Consider the following 20934-nt stretch of genomic DNA (forward strand, 5'->3'; position numbering starts at 1 on the left):
CAGGGCCCCTGGCTTTATGACCAGCAGGATGTAAATTGTAGCATGCAATTTCAGCCAATGATGGTATGCTTCTTCAGGAAACACTAGTATATTTACATGGAGAGGAAAAAATGGAGGAGGGGGAAAAAGCACCTATGTTGCCAAACTTACAAATAATTATAAACTATTAAAATAGGAGTGTCATGTTTCCGCTTTTATTTAGAAGCAATAAATATTTCCTAAAGTTATTCTTTTTTTAAAAAAAGGTGTATAAAAGCTTATTAAAAGTTACATTTTTAGTTCAATCTACAGGCTTATTCTAGTTTCTTCCTAAGACATTTTCCATGTTAAATTACTTTTTTACTGCAAACTCTCAAAGATAACGGAGCACCAGTAAGCAATTTATTTTTATTAAAAACCAAAACAGTAAGTGGGAGGGTGGCTGTCAATATCAGCTAAAGTCTAAAAGGAAACACAACATAAAGTCCCAGTACTAAATGGTAACTGGTAGAAACTAAGCTAGTTTCCCATTGAACATATGACTGCTAAATTATTACTTTATATCAGGGTATCCACTGATCAGCTGTTTGCCTTGCTGAGCACAAAGGTAGTCAGGAAGTACCTTATGAATCTGCTCTCCTGAACAGTTGGTTTTGGGGGTGCTTTAAAAAAACCAGAATTGATGCAACACAAGGGTATACTATCTGGTAGCTGTATTCCAGGTACCTAAACCAATCCACTTACATAGTGCAAATGAGGATGGAGGGGAGAAGAGAGAATACATAAGCCAATGAATAATTTAAATATTACAGGGTGTAGTGAGTTATGCATTGAGTTGCTAACCAAAAGGTTCATAGTTGGAAACCACCAGCCATTCTGTGGAAAATCAGCTGCTACTTTAAAGATTTATAGCCTCGAAAACCTTTATAGGGTCACTATGAGTCACAGTCAACTCAAGGGATTTGGTTTTAGTTTGTTCATATACATAATACTAATTACTGCATTAAAGATGTTTGAGAGCTACTTCTGCATCACAAGATTCTTAGTCTAGATTAATGGGATTGTCGGCTGACTGCATTTTAAATGTTTAATGTTATATGTTTCTGTCTTTTGGTCCACAGAGATACTTCATGTAATTTCATCTTTATGCACAAATGAAATCTGCCAATTTAGTGCCACAGGAGCACAGTGGCGCTGCCCGGGAAGTACTGCGCTGGACCCTAACTTCAAGGATGGAGGTTTGTAAATGCCACCATAGGAGCCTTGGAGGAGTAGTGGTTACGCATTGGACTGCTAACCCCAACGGGAGCAGTTCGAAACCACCAGAAGATCTGCAGGAAAGAGACAAAGCTTTCTATTCCCTTAAAGAGTTACAGTCTTGGAAACCCACAGAGGCAATCTCCTATTGGATCACTCACTATGAGTCAGAATCAACTCAATAGCATCATCATTAACTTGATTTTGGTAAATTTATTTATACAATCTAGGAATTTACAGCTTAGGAATTGTGAGAAAAAATTAAGGAATAGAAAGCCTTAGATTCATCTAAAAAACTCACTACCAAACCTAGATTCCTCACTAAACTAGTATCTGACTTTTTAGTCACTTACCATTTCTACTTTAGAGTAAGACAAGATAGCCTAAGTCCCAGCTCTTAGGAGCAAAGTCATGCTCACCAAAGTACACTGTTCAAGGTGAGCTAGCTATGTTCAAACTACAGTGGGTTTTTCCAAACAGCCAGTGACCAGGGGTTTAAGAATTTAAAAATCTACCTGCACGATATAGATACTATGGCCTAATTGTCAAAATCACAAATGCACCCAAGGAACTAGAATCCAGAGGAACCAGGGTACAGCAATCAAGTGTTTGCCTAGTTACTGGGTAATTTTCCTATTTTCAGCATGAAAGAGGTCACTAAGCCTACATTTTTTCCCTTTCAGTGATAAAAAGGTGAAATTATGAATAACCTCTGCCCATTTCTGTGACTAGCTATCCTAAACGGCACCCCTAGATGAATTCTTCATGGAAAGCCAATGAAAAGCATGAGGAAGTTTTTTTAAGCAAGAAGGAAGGTTTCACTGTACAGTCAGACAATGCTGAGCATGCCCATCTCCATAAAAAGGATAGAAAAACATAAAACAATTAATTCCCCTCCCATAGCCAACCTTCACGTTTCTTTTCTAGGATGGAAAAGAGCAAGGTACAAAACAGAAATTGATATCAGCTCTCGTGATGGGTTTCAGCAGACACAGCAGAGGTTGAAAAGCATGTTGGGATGTCAAACACTGAAGATCCTGAAGAACTTTTCCTTATGCAGATTAGGCCTATTAGAATTTACTATATTAAATGCTGTAATATAAAAATTCCTGTCTTGGTTTCTATTACTCCAATTGAAGAATAACAATTTTTTTAAACTAGGGGGAAATTTTTAAAATAAAACTAGATTCTGCAGATCTCTTTAATGTTTGGCTTAACAGAGGCAATTGGATGGTTTGTTTCTGCATTCAAAATATCACAGTATCTTTTCTTATTCTTTCACAGGATCTTTTAAAATTGAAATATATGGAGCACAGAGAGGATCTTGCAGACCTTCTGAAAGAATCTCGAAGGAGTTCCTCAACCTTGGACCTGAGTGTCTCTGAGTTAGGATTTTAAGACTCCTGATTCCGTATCTAGTTTGGCCCAAAAGAAAATCAAGAGTACAGAGAGCAAGCAAGTACACTGTAATCCAGGCATGAATACCTCTAAAATAAAGAAGTTTGTAAATTTAATAGTAGCAGCTAATAATAACTATTTGTAGGCCTCTTATGTCTGCTTGTGATTAAGAATTAGATGTAGAATTTTTGCCAATGTGAAGTGTTAATCAATATGAATATTAGAAGATTAGGCTAGACTGGACAAATGAGAAAGATCTGAGATCCAGGGAATTCTTACTTAAAGCTCACTATGGACATATCCACAACTACTTTCTTAGATAAATCTCCACGCAACAGTATCTCTATAACCAAAAGCAAACTCACTGGCATCAAGTTGATTCTGATTTGTAGTGCCCCAAAATGACAGGGTAAAACCACCCCTCTGGGTTTCTCAGGCTGGGAATCTTTATGGGAGTAGGAACAGAAAGCCTATCTTTCTTCCACAGTGCAGCAGCTGATAGCTTCAAACTGCTGGCCTTGAGGTTAGCAGCCCAATGCGTAACCACTACTCCTCTAGGGCGCCTTGTACACACATTGCTTCCAAAAATTATCTCAGACCTGCTGTAGAAGTTTTGTGGGTACCAAGTGGAAATCACAGCTCTAAACTGAACTATCTCCCAAGGAAAAGGAAGGCCACACATGGTAAGCATGATTACTGTTAATTAGTTACTAGGCTTATAATTAATTTTACTTTAATTGATAATTAAGACATTAATTCTCTTGGGTGAAAACGCAGGGGGAAAAAAAGAGTTAAGCAGGATTTGGGGTTTTCCATCAGTGATAACCAAAGGGTGGGTGTTGCCAACTTCCCCAAGAGTGAATCTGCCCTAAGATGAGCCTATGTTCCCATAAAATAAAATGTTAAACAATTATAATTATGGCATTAATGGAGTGTCCTTTAATACACTATGAGCTATTTAAAGCCTAAGTGTGTCTTTTTTCCTAAAGTCTAAATCAGGTTTCACAGTAAAAATGCAAACATAAATTTAAAAATGAACTTCATTTTCACTTTTCATCTATTCTCAACTGTAAATTTCCTCGATAACGCACACATCATTGTAAGTATCACATAATCTATAAAACCACTCTGATACTTTCCTACAGAGTCCTGAAGCCAAGGGGATTGAGGACAACCAAGACAATATTGGTTTCTATTCAACCTCATCTGATTCTATCACTGTACTCTTCTGTATTTGAACTTTAGTCTTAATATTTCTGCTTCCATTCAGGAACTTAAGGCTCCTCTCTACTACCCATAGTTCCCGAAAGCCCCTTTAAAAAATAATTTTATTTGGGGCGCATACAACTCTTATCACAATCCATACGTACACCAATTGTGTAAAGCACAGTTGTACATTCGTTGCCCTCATCATTCCCAGAATGTTTGCTCTCCACCTAAGCCCCTGGGATCAGCTCCTCATTTCCCCCCTCCCTTCCCTTTCCCTCATGAACCCTTGATAATTTATAAAGTATTATTGTGTCATATCTTGCACTGTCCGACGTCTCCCTTTACCCACTTTTCTGTTGTCTGTCCCCCGGGGAAGAGGTTATATGTAGATCCTTGTAACCGGTTCCCCCTTTCCAACCCACCTTCCCTCTACCCTCCCAGTATTGCCACTCACACCACTGGTCCTGAAGGGGATCATCCACCCTGGATTCCCTGCGTTTCCAGTTCCTATCTGTACCAGTGAACATCCTCTGGTAAGCCAGATTTGTAAGGTAGAATTGGGATCATGATGGGGGGCGGGGGGAGGGGAGAGAAAGCATTTAGAAACTAGAGGAAAGTTGTATGTTTCATTGTTGCTACATCACACCCTGACTGGCTCATCTCCTCCCCTAGACCCTTCTTTAAGGGGATGTCCAGCGGCCTACAGATGGGCTTTGGGTCTCGAGTCCACACACACCCTCATTCACAGTGACATGATTTTTTTTTGTTCTTTGATGCCTGATACCTTCTGATCCAAGCAACACCTCATGATCACACAGGCTGATGTACTTCTGTGTGGGCTTTGCTGCTTCTCAGCTAGATGGCCACTTGTTTATCTTCAAGTCTTTAAGACCCCATATTCTATATCTTTTGATAGCCGGGCAGCATCAGCTTTCTTCACCACATTTGCCTATTCACCCGCTTTGTCTTCAACGATTGTGTCGGGAAGATAAGCATCATAGAATGCCAGTTTAATAGAACAAAGTATTCTTGCATTGAGGGTCAAAGGCTCTTCTTAATTAGACATATCTTGTGACTTTATCCCACCACCAAACAACTCTTGCTCTAGAAACACATTCTACTCACTGGACAACCCCCCCCCCCGCGCCTCACTTTGGAACACATATGCTATCTTCCCCAGCCCAGTATCTTTCTCATCTCCCCATGCCTCTATTTTATCCATCTTTCAAGATACAGCTCAAAAAGCTATCTACCTCATTGTTTAAACTTGCTCCTATTAGAAGAAATCTCAGCCCTTTGAAACCCACATGGTATTTTTATCTGTACTTCTGATGACCTTTCCTCTTCTATTATATTATAGCTGTGTTTTATTTCCACTAGAAGAGCAAAAGATCCATAAGTGCGAGAATCATGTCTAATTCCCCATGTATATGAGGAGGTAGCCCTACCCCCCCGCAAAATCCAGAATTTTTTCCCTAAAGCTATGTAATTTTTTTCAGAAAGCCACCTTGTCACCTTCAATATACTCTCCATTACACCTAATGTCAAATCTGTGATTCCATTGTTGGAAACATTTTTCAAACACATCTGTTTGGATGGCTGACAGCACCTCCCTCGTTTTTTTCTTCACCTCTTCTAAATCGTCAAATCACAGTCCTTTCATGTCCCTCATCATTTGCAGAAACAAAAAGAAATCTCCTGGAGTGAGCGAGGTCAGGTGAGTAAGGTGTGTGGGGCAAGAGAGACATGTTGTGTTTTTTTTGTCAAAAACATTGGCTGTGTGAGCAGGTACATTGTCGTGGTAGCAAAACCAGGCCCCTGAGTGCCACAAATCAGGCTTTTTTGGTCACAACGCTGTTACACTATCTCTTCAGAGCCTCTAAACAGAAAGCTTGATAAACAGTCTGACCTGGTGGTACGAACCCCAAATGCAGTGTCACCTTCACATCAAAAAACAAATGAGCATTGGGTTTTTTGGGGGTACCCCCTTGACTATGCCCAAAGCCTACCGTTATTAAGTTGTTTCTCACTCATGGTGAGCAGAACTGCCCAGCAGACTTTGAGATCTTACAGGCTCAAACAGCCTCATCTTTCTCTTGAGGAAGCAGTTGGAAGGTTTGAACCAACCGCCTGCTATTAGCAGCCCAATGCTTCCCCTACTATGTCACTCTGGCTCCTGACACCAAGGCCCATGTCCCCACTGATCAATTTTCTATAGAAAAGATAAATATACCTTTACCTGTTAGTAAAGACATTTTAAGAAAATGTGAAAATAGACTACATTTTCCGCTAGTTAATACACACTCACCCTCAAATTCACTGCCATCGAGTTGATGCTGACATAGGAACCCGACAGGACAGAGTAAAACTGCCCCAGTGAGTTTCCAAGGCTGTAACTTTTTAGAGGAGTAGAAAGCCCATCTTTTTTCTGTAGAGCAGCCGGTGGTTTCGAACTGCAGACATTTCAGATCGCAGCCCAAAATGTAACCATATGCTACCAGGACTCCTCGGTCAATCCACACAGGAGCAGGGAAAAGAAAACACACAAAACCCAATCCCATTGTTCTAAAATCAATTCCATTTCTGGAAAATCATACTACAGTCACCGGTGGCTAAAACTGGCATTCACGGAAATTATCTTAAAACTGTACTTTCTCTTTCCTTATCAGCACATCAAATCTCACTGACAGCTGGAAGAGGTTGAATTCTTAAAACAGATCCAGATACAAATTTAAACCATTGCCATTCATACCAAACCCTGACCTAGGTCCCAATTTCATCCAAAGAATAGGATAATACTATCAATCTCATAGGATTGGCTTAGAGATGTTCAGTAATCTCCATCCAAGGTGAGACCTGGCACACAGCAGGTACCCAACAAATAAAACTGGTCACCATCACACATGAACTCTCATCCTGGCAGCCTCAGGCGGGTCAGAGCACAGCTGTGCTCCATAGGGTTTTCCAGCATGAATTCCCAGGCCTTTCTTCCAAGTCATCTCTGGGCATGCAAATCTTCATTCAACACGTCACACTGGTCCTAAAGCATCTAATCATGTAAACACTCACTCGATGTCTCTCCACCACTTAAGTGATAATGGCCACACTCCTCAGTGAGAACAAAGGGCCTCCCCCAAAGGTTTTGCGCTCTCTTTTGCCATTTCCCGCCAAATAAATTCTCATGTTCGGACCACAAGATGACAGGACTTCCATTTTAGAACTGTTGTAATTCTCATGACTATCTAGAACAGCGGTTCTCAATCTATGGGTCACGACCCCTTTGGGGATCAAACAACCCTTTCACAGAGGTCACCTGATTCCTAACAGTAGCAAAATTAGTTATGAAGTAGCAACAAAAATAATTTTATGGTTGGGGGTGGGGGGTCACCACAACATGAGGAACTGTATGCAAGGGTCGCAGCATTAGGAAGGTTGGGAACCACTGATCTAGAACGTTCTGTGATCACTGATGAAGCCTACACATTGATCCAAACATAGCTCAAGTACCACTGCCTCTTTTACCTGGACCCTAGAGTTTACTGTGGTAGGCCAAAGGACTTTCTGCATACACCAGTCCCTAAAATTCATAGTTCATTCTCATTTTCCAGAAAGGCAAGAGACAGATTTCATGCTGTCTTATTTTCAGTATACAGCACAGCATCTATGCTCAAAGTATGTTTATCTGATGACAATTTGGTGCTATAAGCCTAATATTGCTCCCCAAAACATACGTAAGCTGGAGGACTGAAAAGTTAAAAGTGTCACAATAAAATCTTTTTTTTAAATAAAATCTTTATAGATACTTTTTGACATATTTTGGCTCCACTAATCCTAAAATATAAATCACAAAGAGATTTTAAATTGCTGGTAAGGTTTATAAACAAATGTTTACACTGGAAGTCAAGCCAGGTCAACTTTTCATTAAAAAAAGAAAAAGAATGAATGAAACATCAATCCAAATGAAACTCATGGCAAATGAGTCAATTCTGACCCATAGCAACCCTGTGGACAGGATAGAACTGCCCCTGTGGATTTTTCAAGATTGTAAATCTTGACAGGTTCAGAAACAGTTTTCCTGCAGTGGCTGCTGGGTTCAACCTGCCAACTTTGTGGTTACCAGTTCAATTTATAACCCACTGACTGCACTATCAGGGCTTCTAGAAACATCAATACTAACTATAAAATCTGATGAAAATATGGAACGTAATGTGGATTCCTTTGAGTATGTTCTCATATTCAATCGATAAGGTCTAGAGAAAGAAGATTCAATGATCTGAGGTTGACTGACTGTTTCTCTTGGAATGAGATGCTTAATCTTGGTTAAGCAGAACAAAATCAGCAAAATGACCTTTCTGGTTCTACAGATTATTTTCTTTGGGAAGTAGGGTAGAGAAATAAATAATTTCCTACTTTCAAATAACTATTGAGTCTTTTCCAAAGTAAGTTAGGTTTATCTCCACCAATCATCATAAGGCATGACTTTGTATTTTGTATAATCCATAATTACAATCTATAAAAATGCTATAAATGTACATGGCAAATACAGAACCAAAAATATCAGTCCTGATAATGCATACTGAATGTACTCAACTCAAATCAAGTGAATTTCTATTTATACTGTACATGGTAGTATTTGGTATGAAAGGAAGAAAACTAAGCCAACTTTTAAAAAATGTAAGAATATGTGAATATTTTTAAAATTCCAAATATAACTCACTGTTTTTAGCACCTTCTGTACTCTACAGTATATTAGATAATTGCACAAGTTAAAAACAAAATAAAGGAAAACATTCCTGCCTCCCACACCCTTTACATAAAAGATACATACAGAAACCTAATTAATTTTTTAAAGCTTTGAAGATTGGAGGGGCTTGAGGGGTGAGGGAGAGAAAAGGGAATTGCCTGTCCACTCATTGTGGCCATTTGCAATTCCTACTCAGGAGTCATGGAAGTGCCCCAGGGGTTCTGTCCTCCCAATCCCCACTTTCACCACGGAAGCTTGATTTTTCTTGTTTATGCGGAGCTTCTGTCAATGTTTCGTTTGCTTTGAACAAAGGTGTCCATAATTTTAAAACATTCGAAAATCACTGAGACACATTAACTGATGGCATTCAATGGACAATATTGACATTAACACCTAGTAAAAATCGGAACAAAAATTTTCAACATGGAAAAACCATAATTCAGTAGTAACCTGTTAAGAAATAGTCAAAACTAGTATCTGTAGTTAGTTTATCTGTACAAAAAAGTGTGTTTCTTTTACTTCTGATAAGAGTTACACTGGGTATATTGTATGCTAAGGGAGAGGACAAAGAGGTTAAGTTTTGGCACAGATATTACATGGTTTTGCGCAGGGAACTTGGCTGGGAGCCTAAAGCAAGCCATCTTGGCACAGGAACATGTGTATAAACTGAAAAACTACATCGGGGCTGGGTGTTTGTTTATGTGAATTGAGAAAAGGCTCACAAAATAATTCCTGAGTGAAGTACACCTGACCTACTTTGACAGGTGTACCCGTTCCTTGGCATCTACTTCCTTCTCATGCCTCCGCTTCCAAGCCAGTTCATGGCATCAAAAATCAGAAATGAATAACCACAAAATTTATTTAAAAATATTATTTCCTTTTAGAAATTGCATAATTTAGAACATCAGTTTTTGCATGCTTTGCTTATTCCAATGGAAAAACTACAGTGCCTTGATCGCTGGCAATCAGTAGGCTGCTAGTATGGCCCAGCGACACTTCCCTGTCCTCAGTCTAGAGGATTACTGTTTGAGATTCTTTAAGAAAAGAAAGTTTCAAAACCATGCCACTGGGTTATTGCCTCAAATTAAAGTATAATTATGTGTTCAAGTTGTTTATAGAGATCCCAAATTTCTCAAAAGAAGGTCTAATATTAAACATGTATTGGTATATAGTATTTCTATAAGGCCCAAAATTTCTTGCTCTAATAGTTTATGCTTAAAAAATAGACTATGTTTGAGCCAGCTGCGCCAAACTCTTTTTGGAATGAAACAAGGCACAAATATAATTTTATTTTATAACAGGTTTTGAAATTCTACACCTTCATCAAAATATCAAATTTTAATCTGACAATATCTTTTCCCTCTTAAAATATGTAAGTTTTGTTTATGTCACATATCAGGATAAATACTAAACACAAGACATTATCAAGGGTAATAATACTTGTATGTTATTTTAAATCCTAATTTACTTGTGGGTTTTTTTAAGTTAATTACTTTTACATATCATCTTTCAAACCAACATGCAAAAATACCAGGAGATGCAATTCACAGCTTGTACCACCTGAGGGCACCCCTTTTCAACAACTTCCTAGACTCCATTTCTACCCACTGCATCTTCTCTGGACTTCAAAAGTCCTTGCCACAAAAGTTGTTTCTGGTGTAAAATGAACACTATTCAGTGATTTCAAATGAGAGGGTTAGACAATTACTAGACTACTCAAACTCAGAGAATTATCCTTTCCGATTTATATGTTTACTATCAACAAATACAAGTCTACATTTTTGCAGCCAACAATAAATTCAATTACTTTAGATATGTATATGACTTAAAAGTTGGTCAAAAAGACTATAAATGACACTTCAGGAGCAGAGTAAACCATGGCTAACTTACCTGTTTCTTGCGAATTTAACACTTCTAAGGCATGCATCATGGCACTTGCGAAGACATTGGCATCCTCTTTACTGCCAAAGTTGAGACCATACACCTGTCTAGCATCTCGCCATTGGTGGAAGGTCTGGGTAGCTTGATTGTACTTCAATCCTTTGGGAATGGCACAATTTATCACGACCTAAGAGACAGTAATTCTTTGTAAAGTCAACTAATAGATGGCAATCAAGTCAACAAATCCTGACTGGACATATTCATTTAAACTTGTTCCTGACTCAAAAAGAATTCACTGCCATTGAACTGAGTACAACTCATATTGACCCAGTAGGGCTGGGCAGAACTGCCTCAGTGGGTTTCAGACACACTAACTTTTTATGGGAGTAGAAAGCCTCATCTGTCTCCTGAGGAGCAGCTGATAGTTTTGAGCTAGTTGACTCTGATGTTGGCAAAAAACGGCTACCACAATTATCCAGAATAAAAATCAATCTACAGAAAAATTTCAGAAATGTTTCCATGTAGCTGATACCTTGATTAAAAAATAGAACATTAGCAAAACAAGGCCTTCTCATACATCCTAGTGACATATATTAATTTTTGCCATTCTCTGTATTTTAATTAATAGTTACACAATATGCATTAATAATGTATCTATTCCCTTTCCATCAAAACTGTATGTATGAGAAACATCCCATTTATTGCATGTGGTTATCGCTGGTTCATTTCCATTTCACTATGCTATTGTACAGCAAAAAAAAAAGGTTGCCCTTGACTTACTATAAATATTTTAGCAATTCCGACAAGTATAAATACTATATAGGAATAAATAAATACTGTTTATTAATTCTAATAGTTTACTTGCATATTAATACTGTCAGTTTCAAATGACCGCTTTATCCTCCAGTTCAATCCTTGCACATTTGATTCCTTTTTATTACCTTAACACTGTGGCTTAGAACTGCAATACAATACCTTTAAGAAAACAAAGGTGGTGAAACCAGATCTCTCGCTCTTTTTTTCTGCTCCTAAAGGAGAAAGCTCCATTTACAATTAAACACGATTGTCCATGTACTTTTCAATGTAACCACATTGTTCCCACTCCTTACCTGTGCTTATCATTTCTACTGTCCTTCTTTCCTTCCTATCCCTCCCCGGCCTTCTAAGCTTTATCCATCCTTGGGAAAATGTTGCCCTTTTCATCTCAAATGGCTGATTGTTCTCATGAATGCATACTTCCCTGGTGTTATTGTTCAACATTTTAAGTCTGTGTCATTTGGCTGAAAGTTGAGCCTGAGGGTCAAGTTCTGTTCCAGGCTTAAAAGGATCTAGTCCTAGGGGTCCCACTGGCTTTTGTAAGACTTTTGTATGATTTTGAGTTTTATTCCACATTTTTCTCCCACTCTAGCCAGGACCTTCCACGGTTCCCTTTTACAGCAGTCAGAAGGGGAAGCCGAGCCCGATCTAGTCCATTTGGTCTAGGGTCACGGAGGCTGGGGTTTGGGTCTACCTATCCTTTGGACTGTCTCCATGCACCTTTCATTTTCTTTACTCAATACTCCAGCCAGAGAGGACTAATAGCTACACCCGGGAGTTGTTTTTTTGAATCACTTCTTGGGAAGAGTTAGGAGTCCGGCGCGTTATCCATTGCGCCAGAGCCCGGCTAAGGGAGCTGTTTTGTTTTTAATCATTTTTGGGGGGACTCTTACAAATCTTATGACAATCCATCATCCAATTGTATTAAGCACACTTGTACATATGTTGCCATCAACATGTCCAAAACAATTTCTTTCTACTTGAGCCCTTGGTAGCAGCTCTTTTCCCACCACCCTCCCTCGTGAATCCTGGATGAATTATATATTATTGTTGTCACTTCGTGTCTTACACTGTCCATTGCTTGTGAGCTTTTTAAGACCTCCCAAGGCTACTCACTGAAGCAGGATGCCCAGCAGTGTTTTGATCCAGGGGGTCTGTAAAAGCAGATACCTACAACTTTATCCTGGATTATGGGTTGTAGTACATCTTTTAAATTACCAGGACATTGTTTTTCTTTCAGGGCTTTACATATGTCATCATATGCCTTCCTGCCTGCACAGTTTCTCTCAATACACCCGCATTTAGTACCACTGGTTTTCCTTTGTAGGTGATTTCTCCTGCCCCTTAACTGCTTTCCGGATTCTTTCTGTCTTTGTTCTTGGAAAGGCTGATGATTAGTCTCAGTGATTTCCTTTTGGGGTCTGTAGTATTTGAGGTGCATTGAGCTTTTTGAATACACAGCTTCTCATCTTTCATAATATTTTCTTCCAGCTAATCTTCAACTATTTCCTCAGTGCTTTACGGTTTCTTCCTTTCTGGAATTCCAATCACAAGACACATGTAAATTACTACTCTTTAAGGGTGTTTCACATAGTTCTTAGGCTTTCTTATTTTTTTAAAATTGTTCCTCTAAGGAAATCAGTATGAAGAGCCTTGTCTTCCATCTCACTAATTCCATCTTTCCTTTCTTCAATTCTTTCTTTGTCCTTTCCCTGCCTTACCCATTTCTGAAATTATACTATCTTATAGACATCTACTTGTCATTTGGTGTAGTTTCTAACTTGATCTTTTCTTTCTTTAAATTCTTCTAGCATTTTAGTTTTGTGTGTTTTACTTGATTTTCTCTGAGGTCTCAAGCCTGCCCTCGAATCTTTTGAGTACCTAATTAGGTAGTTCCAATAGCAATTTTACCCATGGGAAATTTCTGGCTCTGTATTTTGGTCACATGGTTGAGCCATCTTGTCCCAGTTTACTGGTTTGTTTTGGTGACTGAAAGTTATGTTACCTCTGAGACATTTTGGTATTATTGTATTAATTTGTTGAATTGTATGTTGGTATGCTTCACCCTGATATTTTGCTTCATTTTTCTTTAAATACATCCAAGCATTAGGCAGGTGTGTTACTCTGGTCACACTACTTTGGCAGCCCTAAGGTGCTGATTACCAAACTGGGTGGACTTAGCAACAGTTAGGAGCCTGGGCACAATCTCTGAATTCTGATCATGCAGAACAGCTGAGGGTGGGTGGGTGTTGGCTACGATATGTTGTCTGTCCAGTGGGGGGGGGGGGCGCGCAACAGGGACAAAGAGTAAGACTCGGCAGGGTCACAGTCGTTTGCGCACGCTGAGGGTACACGTCACCGCTCTCTGGTCACTGAGCACTGATGCAAATGCTGGTGCAGCTCTGTGCAAGTGGTGCCAGTTTTGGGTTCCTGGTGTGATTAGAACACTAGTTGAAATAAATCATGACCATGTTGGGTTGGTTGGCAAGTTTACTTTCATTTAGTCTCTTCTCCTCATTGGTATTTAATCTCTCTTTATTATTTGAAGCTTTCAGTTCCTGAGTTGCCTGTAATTATTTTACTTGATGTCGTATGTCTTTGTTATATAATGTCTGAATAAAAATCTCACACCCTGAATGATGAAGTAAGCATTTCATCATTATGAAATGTCCAAATTTTCTTAACAACATTTAAGGATACTTGGTGCTAAACAATATAGCAGAACTGGGTCTCTATAGTGAATCTCACTGATCCACCATCTTGAATCCTGCCTCGTGTAATGTTTTTATAGATAGTGATTATCACTTAAGGAAGTATCCCTGTACTGCTTGATAGTTTAGGACTTTTATTATAACTGGTTAAATCTCATTATCAAGTGTTTTTTGGTATCTATGGCTATGATTGTTTAGCTCTTGTCTTTAATGTGAATTACATTAAAGGATTTCTCTAATACTAAAATAACCATGTGTTCTAGGATAAATAGCTTTGCACCTGTGAATTGTAAATTTTTCTGCATTCCTGGATTTCCATCTGCTCTTACTTGGTTTTAAGATTTTAAAATAGTCGTGGATGAGATGAAATCTATAATTTCCTTTGTATTATATCAGATTTTGGTATCAAAACTATTCTGGACTCAAAATTAACTTAAAATGCATCTTCACTGCATTCTCTTGGAGTATTTATCTAATGTTGATGTTAGTTCATTAAAGTATTGGTGTAAATTACAGATTTAATTTCTTTAGTAATAGTATGATCACTCAAGCTGGTTCTTCTACAAATTTCTTCTCTTCAGTTTTGGCAAGTTGTATTTTCCTAAGAAACTATGTATTTTATTTAAATTACCACGATTATTGGCATAAAGTTGTTCCTTTAATCACTTTACTGTCTGTAGATCTGACACTGATTACGTGTTTTGTTTCTCGAGCAGCCCCTGTAGAGTCTTTTCAAAGAATCAACCCTCTTTTTTGTTTGTTTGCTTTCCATTGTATTCATTTCTGCTCTTTATTAATGTTTTCCTTATATTTTATTTGGTTTTAATCTATTCTTCAACCTCTTGAGATGAAAGCTTCAGTTGAAAAGTCAAGGATATTTCTTTTCTAATATGCACATTAAGTACAATTTTAAGATGCCTGAGTCCTAGTGGTGTAGTGGTTATGATTTGGGCTGCGATCCATGTGGTCGGCAGTTCAAAACCACCAGCAGTTCCACGGGAGAAAGACTGGCCTTTCTGTTCTTGAGAATAGCTAGTTTCGGAAACCCACAGGGGTCGCTAAGAATCAGTATTGACGCCATGTGGATTCTTTTGTTTTGTCATCAATTTTAAAATGTCATAATTCATAATCATTCGGCTCAACCTATTTTCCTAAGATCATCATGGTTTTTGTTTTCACATGAGCTAGCTAGAAATTAAATCCTAACTTCTAAACTTAGGGGGCTTGTTTCCATAGTTATCTTTTTGTTACTGGTTGCCAGATTAATTCTACTGTGGCCAGAAAATTTTGTAATCTTACCCTTGTGAAATTTGTGGATATTTACTTTATCGTTTCAAAATAGGTGTTATGTATTTTAAAGGTATGTATATTACATGTAGGTGAATTAGGTTAATTATGGCAATTTTGTTCAAATCTACATCTTACTGCCTTTTAAAAAACTGTTGTCAGTTACAGAGAAACGATTTAAAATATCACATCCTTGTACAACCGTTTTTGAGGAAGGTGCTACCTCAAACAAATGGGAATAGAAACTCCATGACCCCAGCCAGACTTCTGCTGGAAATATCCTAAAGAAGTCAGACCCATAATGTTAACAGACATAATGCAGTTCCATGTTCACAGCAGCACTGTGCACAAGAGCAAGGAACAGTCCTAATGCCCACCAGCGGGAGAATAGATCAAGAAATTCCAGTATAAATACACCATGGAATACTACATATCCCTACGAAACAATGACGGAGCCACAAAACACCTTAAGACACGGATGCACCTGGAGAACACTATGCCGAGTGAAGTTCGTTAATCGCAAAAGGGCAAATATTACATGACACCACTACTGTAAGGATAAAAAACAAGACAATGACTACAGACCAAAGGAAAGAGCTTTAGAGATTCTCACGGGAGGGAAGGAAAGGCAAGCAAGCGTGGGAAGATGAAGCAATGAACTAGGTTGATAGGTACTAACAGGCGAAAAAGGCTAGGACGGAGGCCCGTAACAGGGAGAAGAGAAGGCAGGGGAAGGAAGGTGAGATAGAAGAGTAAAGAAAGCTATAGGTATAAGTGGTTTAACAGCTGAACGCAAAGTTGATGCATTATAAGCTCCCATCCAGTACTAAATCCACAAGAAAATTTTCATTAAGAAAAAAATCTCATACCCTGATTGAAGTATTTCATCATGAAACATTCACATGTTCTTATTAACATATTTTGCCTTAAAAACTACTTTATGCAATACAACAGCAGAACCAGTTCTTTAAAAAAATTATTTTCCTTAAGGTGTCTAAGTTCATCTGTTAAAGAGATATGAAGAGCATTTTAAGAAGTTCAACTTCTGAAAAATATATCAAGTTCTGATGAACTATTAGAGCATACTGGTTATGTTTGTGAATAAACTTAATATATTACTCAAATTATTTTCTGTTGGTTAGTATTTTCAGTGTATTTAACATTTTATTTTCAGCATTTCTATATGCTTATAATGAGGATACATCTACTGTAAACAGCAAAAGCAAATTTTCTGTTGTTTATCCAGTAAGCCAGTCTCTACTTTTCACTGGAATGTGCGGTCTATTTATATTTTATCTAATGTAAAATTTGGGCTTAAACCTGTAACACTTTACTATTTGCTTTATATCAGACCAGTCTACTCCAAATTGTTTTTCTGGCCTTGTTTTAGAGTTTATCATAATTATCCCATCCTTTAGCTTGCTATTTATACATTGTTTCATTAATCTTTGACTAATTAAGGGGCCCTGGTGGTACCCTGGGTTAATCACTGGGTTACCAAACAAAAGGGTTGGCAGTGTGAATCTAACAACTGCTCCACAGGAGAAAACCGAGGCAGCCTGCCTCTGTAAAAATATACATCCTAGGAATCGCTAGAGTAACTACAGGTTGAGGTCAACTAGTCAGCTGTGGGCTACGACAGGCATCTTAGACTTCAATAGAGACAAAGATGAGTCTGCGCTTTTACCTTTTCCTCAGTAATTCAAAGCTCCTCCAGTAACACTTCCTCCCTTGTGTCCATTCCTGAATCCCTATATATTCTTTGATGCATATTTCTCTATAGTAAACACAATTAACCACTTGTCCCTGTATATTCTTACCAAGTATTCTAATCCTATATAAAATTCATATGTCAATAAAACATTTTTGGCTTTATACAATCGATGTTCACTAAGGTGTAACTACTATTTACCCTTTTGATTCTTTTAATTCCATTGGCCTTTCCAAGTTTCTGCTGGGATCATTTTGCTAAAACTTGAAGAACGTATTTTAGAATTTCTTTCCATATAGATATCCATTTTTATTCATCAGAAATGTCTTTATTTCAGCTCTACTTTTAAATATCTTTGGTTTCTTTTTCTTTGATATCTACTGTTCTAGATTTTGTTCATTCTAAGGCAGCTGATAATTTATTGTTGCTTCTTTAAAATCATCTTTCCTTTTTTAAGTGTGACAACTGCTCCTAAGATTTTCTTTATATTTAATTTAGCTATTTTTATTTAACATAATAGGCTTAAATATGGATTTCTTTGCATTTACCTTGCTTATGGATCATGGCATTTCTAAATTGCTAACTTAGGGAAAATTCTTGTTCAGTATCTTCAGTTATAGCTTCTGCTCAATTCTTTCCTTTCCTTCTTGAACTCCCAATTATTTTAAAATCCTATTTTCCCACTGTACTGTTTCTTTAAAACTCTTTTTTACAGAGAGGCTTCAAATTGTTTGTGGGAAAAAATGGAATTAAAAAGGAATGGAATCTTCCAAAATATTTTTTGAAGCCCCTTATATGTGGGTCTTAATTTATTATTCTATTATTTTCTCTCAGGGCGTCAGCCTCTGTCTATATATATTTTCTGTCCATATTCCAGAATTTACTACTTAATTCTTTTTCAGCTCTAATCACTTATAAAACTTATCTGTCACAGAATGAGTTGCTAACAGTACTTACTTTCTTTTTTAATCCTAGCACTTCCATTTGGTTCATTTTCAAATTTCCAGTTTTCTGCTGAAATTCTCAATACATGAAATATATACATAATAAGCCATTGAAGTCCATCTAATAATCTTATTAACTGAATTCCCCAGTGAGTCCATTACTCTTTTTCTCACATGCCTAGGTGTTCTGATTTAGTGCCAGATATTATGTAGGGGCTGCTGTGGTAAAGTGTTGGTGTTTTTATTATTACAAAGAAGACTCACAACCAACCAGGAAAATGAACAGTTCCAATGCAAATAAGTGACTGCAATGATTAGGGGCTAGATTTCAGTTCCCATAAATGCCTGTCCAATTCTGAATCAAGATTCCTCCCAGGGGGCAGAGTTTCTGGATCCCAACTGGCCTGGAAGACTACCAAGTCATTCTTCCTTCCCAAGCCCCACTGCCTTTGACTCAATTCCAACTCATACGGATGCTACAGAGCAGAGTAGTACTGCTCCATAGGGCTGCTTACGCTGTAAATCCTGACAGACGTGAACTGCCTCATCTTTTTCCTGTGGAGCAGCTGCTGGGTTTGCTGCCAAGCGCTCACCCATGTGCCACAGGACCCCCTCTCCTTCATCAGCAAGCCCGGAACTGTGTTTCTAGCAGCGTCTCAAGAGTAGCTTCACTCAGCTTTTTGGTCCCTCTCTCAAAGTAGATACCTACTGCTTGGTAAGAAAAAGGTCCAAAAGGCTCTGTTCTTCGCTCCCAAATCACAGGCCCATATCCTTCACTGCCACAGAAGTTCACCAACTAAATGTTTTAAAAAATATATTCTGTCCAGCTGTTTTACTAGTTCTAATGAGACTTTATTTAAGTTACCCAGTCTACCATTCCTAACTCCCCGCCACCTTCAAAATACGATGGCTTCTAAAACACTAGAAACCCAAAGCCACTAAATTTTAACATAATCAGAAAATTATAAAGCCTACTTGAAGGTAAACATGTATTCCTGCTTGGCAAAAAATTGATTAAAATGGCAAACAAGAAAAGATGTTTTTCAGTTTAGTCGTAGGGTGTTAGTGTGTTGAGGAAAATACTACTATGTTCAAAATGATAGTATTTAAATGACTGGGTTTTCCAAAAGAAAAACATTTTTAATGTGAATAAATTATCTCATTCACTTCTCACATCATTGCCAATAATCCTAACAAGCTTAAAAAGGAAGGAGGATGGACACATTTTCATTTAATAATTAGTTAGGGGAATGTCCATTAAATGTTATCAGGATTGGGCTTTATCACAGTCCTAAATTCTATACTTAAAACTCGTGTCTATCTTGCTGTTAAGGGACAGTGAGTTGAAGCCAATGTACAATGACCCCAATATAACAAAGTAGACCTATCCCACAGGGTTTTCTTAGCTGTGATCCATATATATAAGATCATCAGACCATTCACTCATAGCAGCTGGGTGGATGTGAATCTTAATCTTTCCGTTCGTAACTGAGCACATGATAAATAATTGCACCACTGGGGCCCCTTTATGTTTACATGAGTGGGGATGCTCTATCCTAACTGTCCATCTATCATGAGCCTCATTCTATCAGTGAACGTACACTCTCTCTATGTGACATGGCTCAAGATCCTCTATTGTATGTCCCATGAGCTGCATGCGTCCAAGTGCCACCGTGTTTTAATAAAATCTAGAATAAATATTGCAATATGCAACAAGATAGACACACATATTCATTTCAATTTGTTATTTTAGAACTTATTCGTGTCATTTTTGTTCACTTTTTATTTATTGTATTTTATTTTTCTCCAGTTTTAAAAAATATATCAAGTTCTCTGTTATTGTGTATATCTACTAGAAATAAAACTATTAAAATGTTTTTTCTTTTTAAAAGAATCCTATTTTGTCTATGAAGTTACCCTGGACCATTTTCTCATTTTTCTCAACAAAGTATTGATTTGTTTATCTTTCGTGTTATGTTTTTAAACTTATCAGACTAATTAAAATACTGTAATGTCGTTTTTTTACATACTTATAATCTCCTTTCATTCTTACAGCTCTCATTTGAAGTAAGGAATGGCACAGTACCTAGAACTTAATAAATGTCAAGCAGAGAAAAGGAATCTTTTGGTATAACTTGCTTCAATGTATAAGAAAGGTCTGCCAATCTACTTCCAAAAGATCAGTCAATGGAAACCATATAGAGTGCAGTTCTATATATGAGGGGATTGAAAAAAAACCTGGAGTCCCCCCACCCCAAGCTATGTTTTGCTTTTGTTTTTAACAAAACAACCTCCAAAGTACTTGGTTAAATCTGTGATTCCATTCTTGGAAACATTTTTCAAACTCATGTGTTTGGATACCTGACAGCACTTCCGTCGTTTTTTATCGTCACCTCTTCTATGTTGTCAAATCGCTTTCCTTTCATGTCCCTCTTCATTAATGGAAACAAAGAGGAGTCACCCAGAGCTAGGTTAGGAGTGTAAAGTACATGAGGTACAAGAGACATGCTGTTTTTTGCAAAAATTAGAGCACACTGAGATGGATGCACAAGCAGGTGCATTGTCATGGTGGCAAAACCAGGCCCCCGTCTGCCACAAATCAGGCCTTTTTCTGGCTGCACAGTTATGCAATCTCTTCAAAATCTCTAAATAGAAAGTTTGATAACAGTCTGACCTGGTGGAACGAACTCCAAATGCACTGAGTCAACATTTTCATCCCTTTGGGAAAGTGACAAATGTCCAGAATGCAGTTTGTCATCAATCAACATTTCATCTTTTTTTAAACAAGAAAAGCACTCTTACACTTGAGGGTTTTTTCTCCCATAACGCTGTCCTTTTAAACTATGTTCAACATCACAACAGTTTTGGCAGCATTTTTCCTGAGCAGGACACACAATCTCACAGCTGCCTGCTGTTCTCTTAAGTTGGCTATCATAAAATACGAAGTTCGAGCAAAACTGCTTTTATGAAAAAATTAACTGTGACCAGAGAGAACCT

At 37.8% G+C, this 20934-nt stretch overlaps 1 protein-coding gene across 12 annotated transcripts in view; it reads right to left on the reverse strand.

Annotated features, from left to right (window-relative positions):
• The window catches only part of ENAH (ENAH actin regulator), a 174359-nt gene that overhangs the window by 58293 nt on the left and 95132 nt on the right, over positions 1-20934 (reverse strand). For all 12 annotated transcript variants that reach the window (XM_075530854.1, XM_075530847.1, XM_075530839.1 and 9 more), the window contains exon 3: positions 10478-10655. In XM_075530854.1, the coding sequence (XP_075386969.1) occupies positions 10478-10655 (178 nt within the window). The remainder of the gene's footprint in view (positions 1-10477; positions 10656-20934) is intronic.

The sequence above is a fragment of the Tenrec ecaudatus genome, chromosome 1 (genome assembly GCF_050624435.1).
Source record: "Tenrec ecaudatus isolate mTenEca1 chromosome 1, mTenEca1.hap1, whole genome shotgun sequence".
NCBI classification, from domain to species: Eukaryota; Metazoa; Chordata; class Mammalia; order Afrosoricida; family Tenrecidae; genus Tenrec; species Tenrec ecaudatus.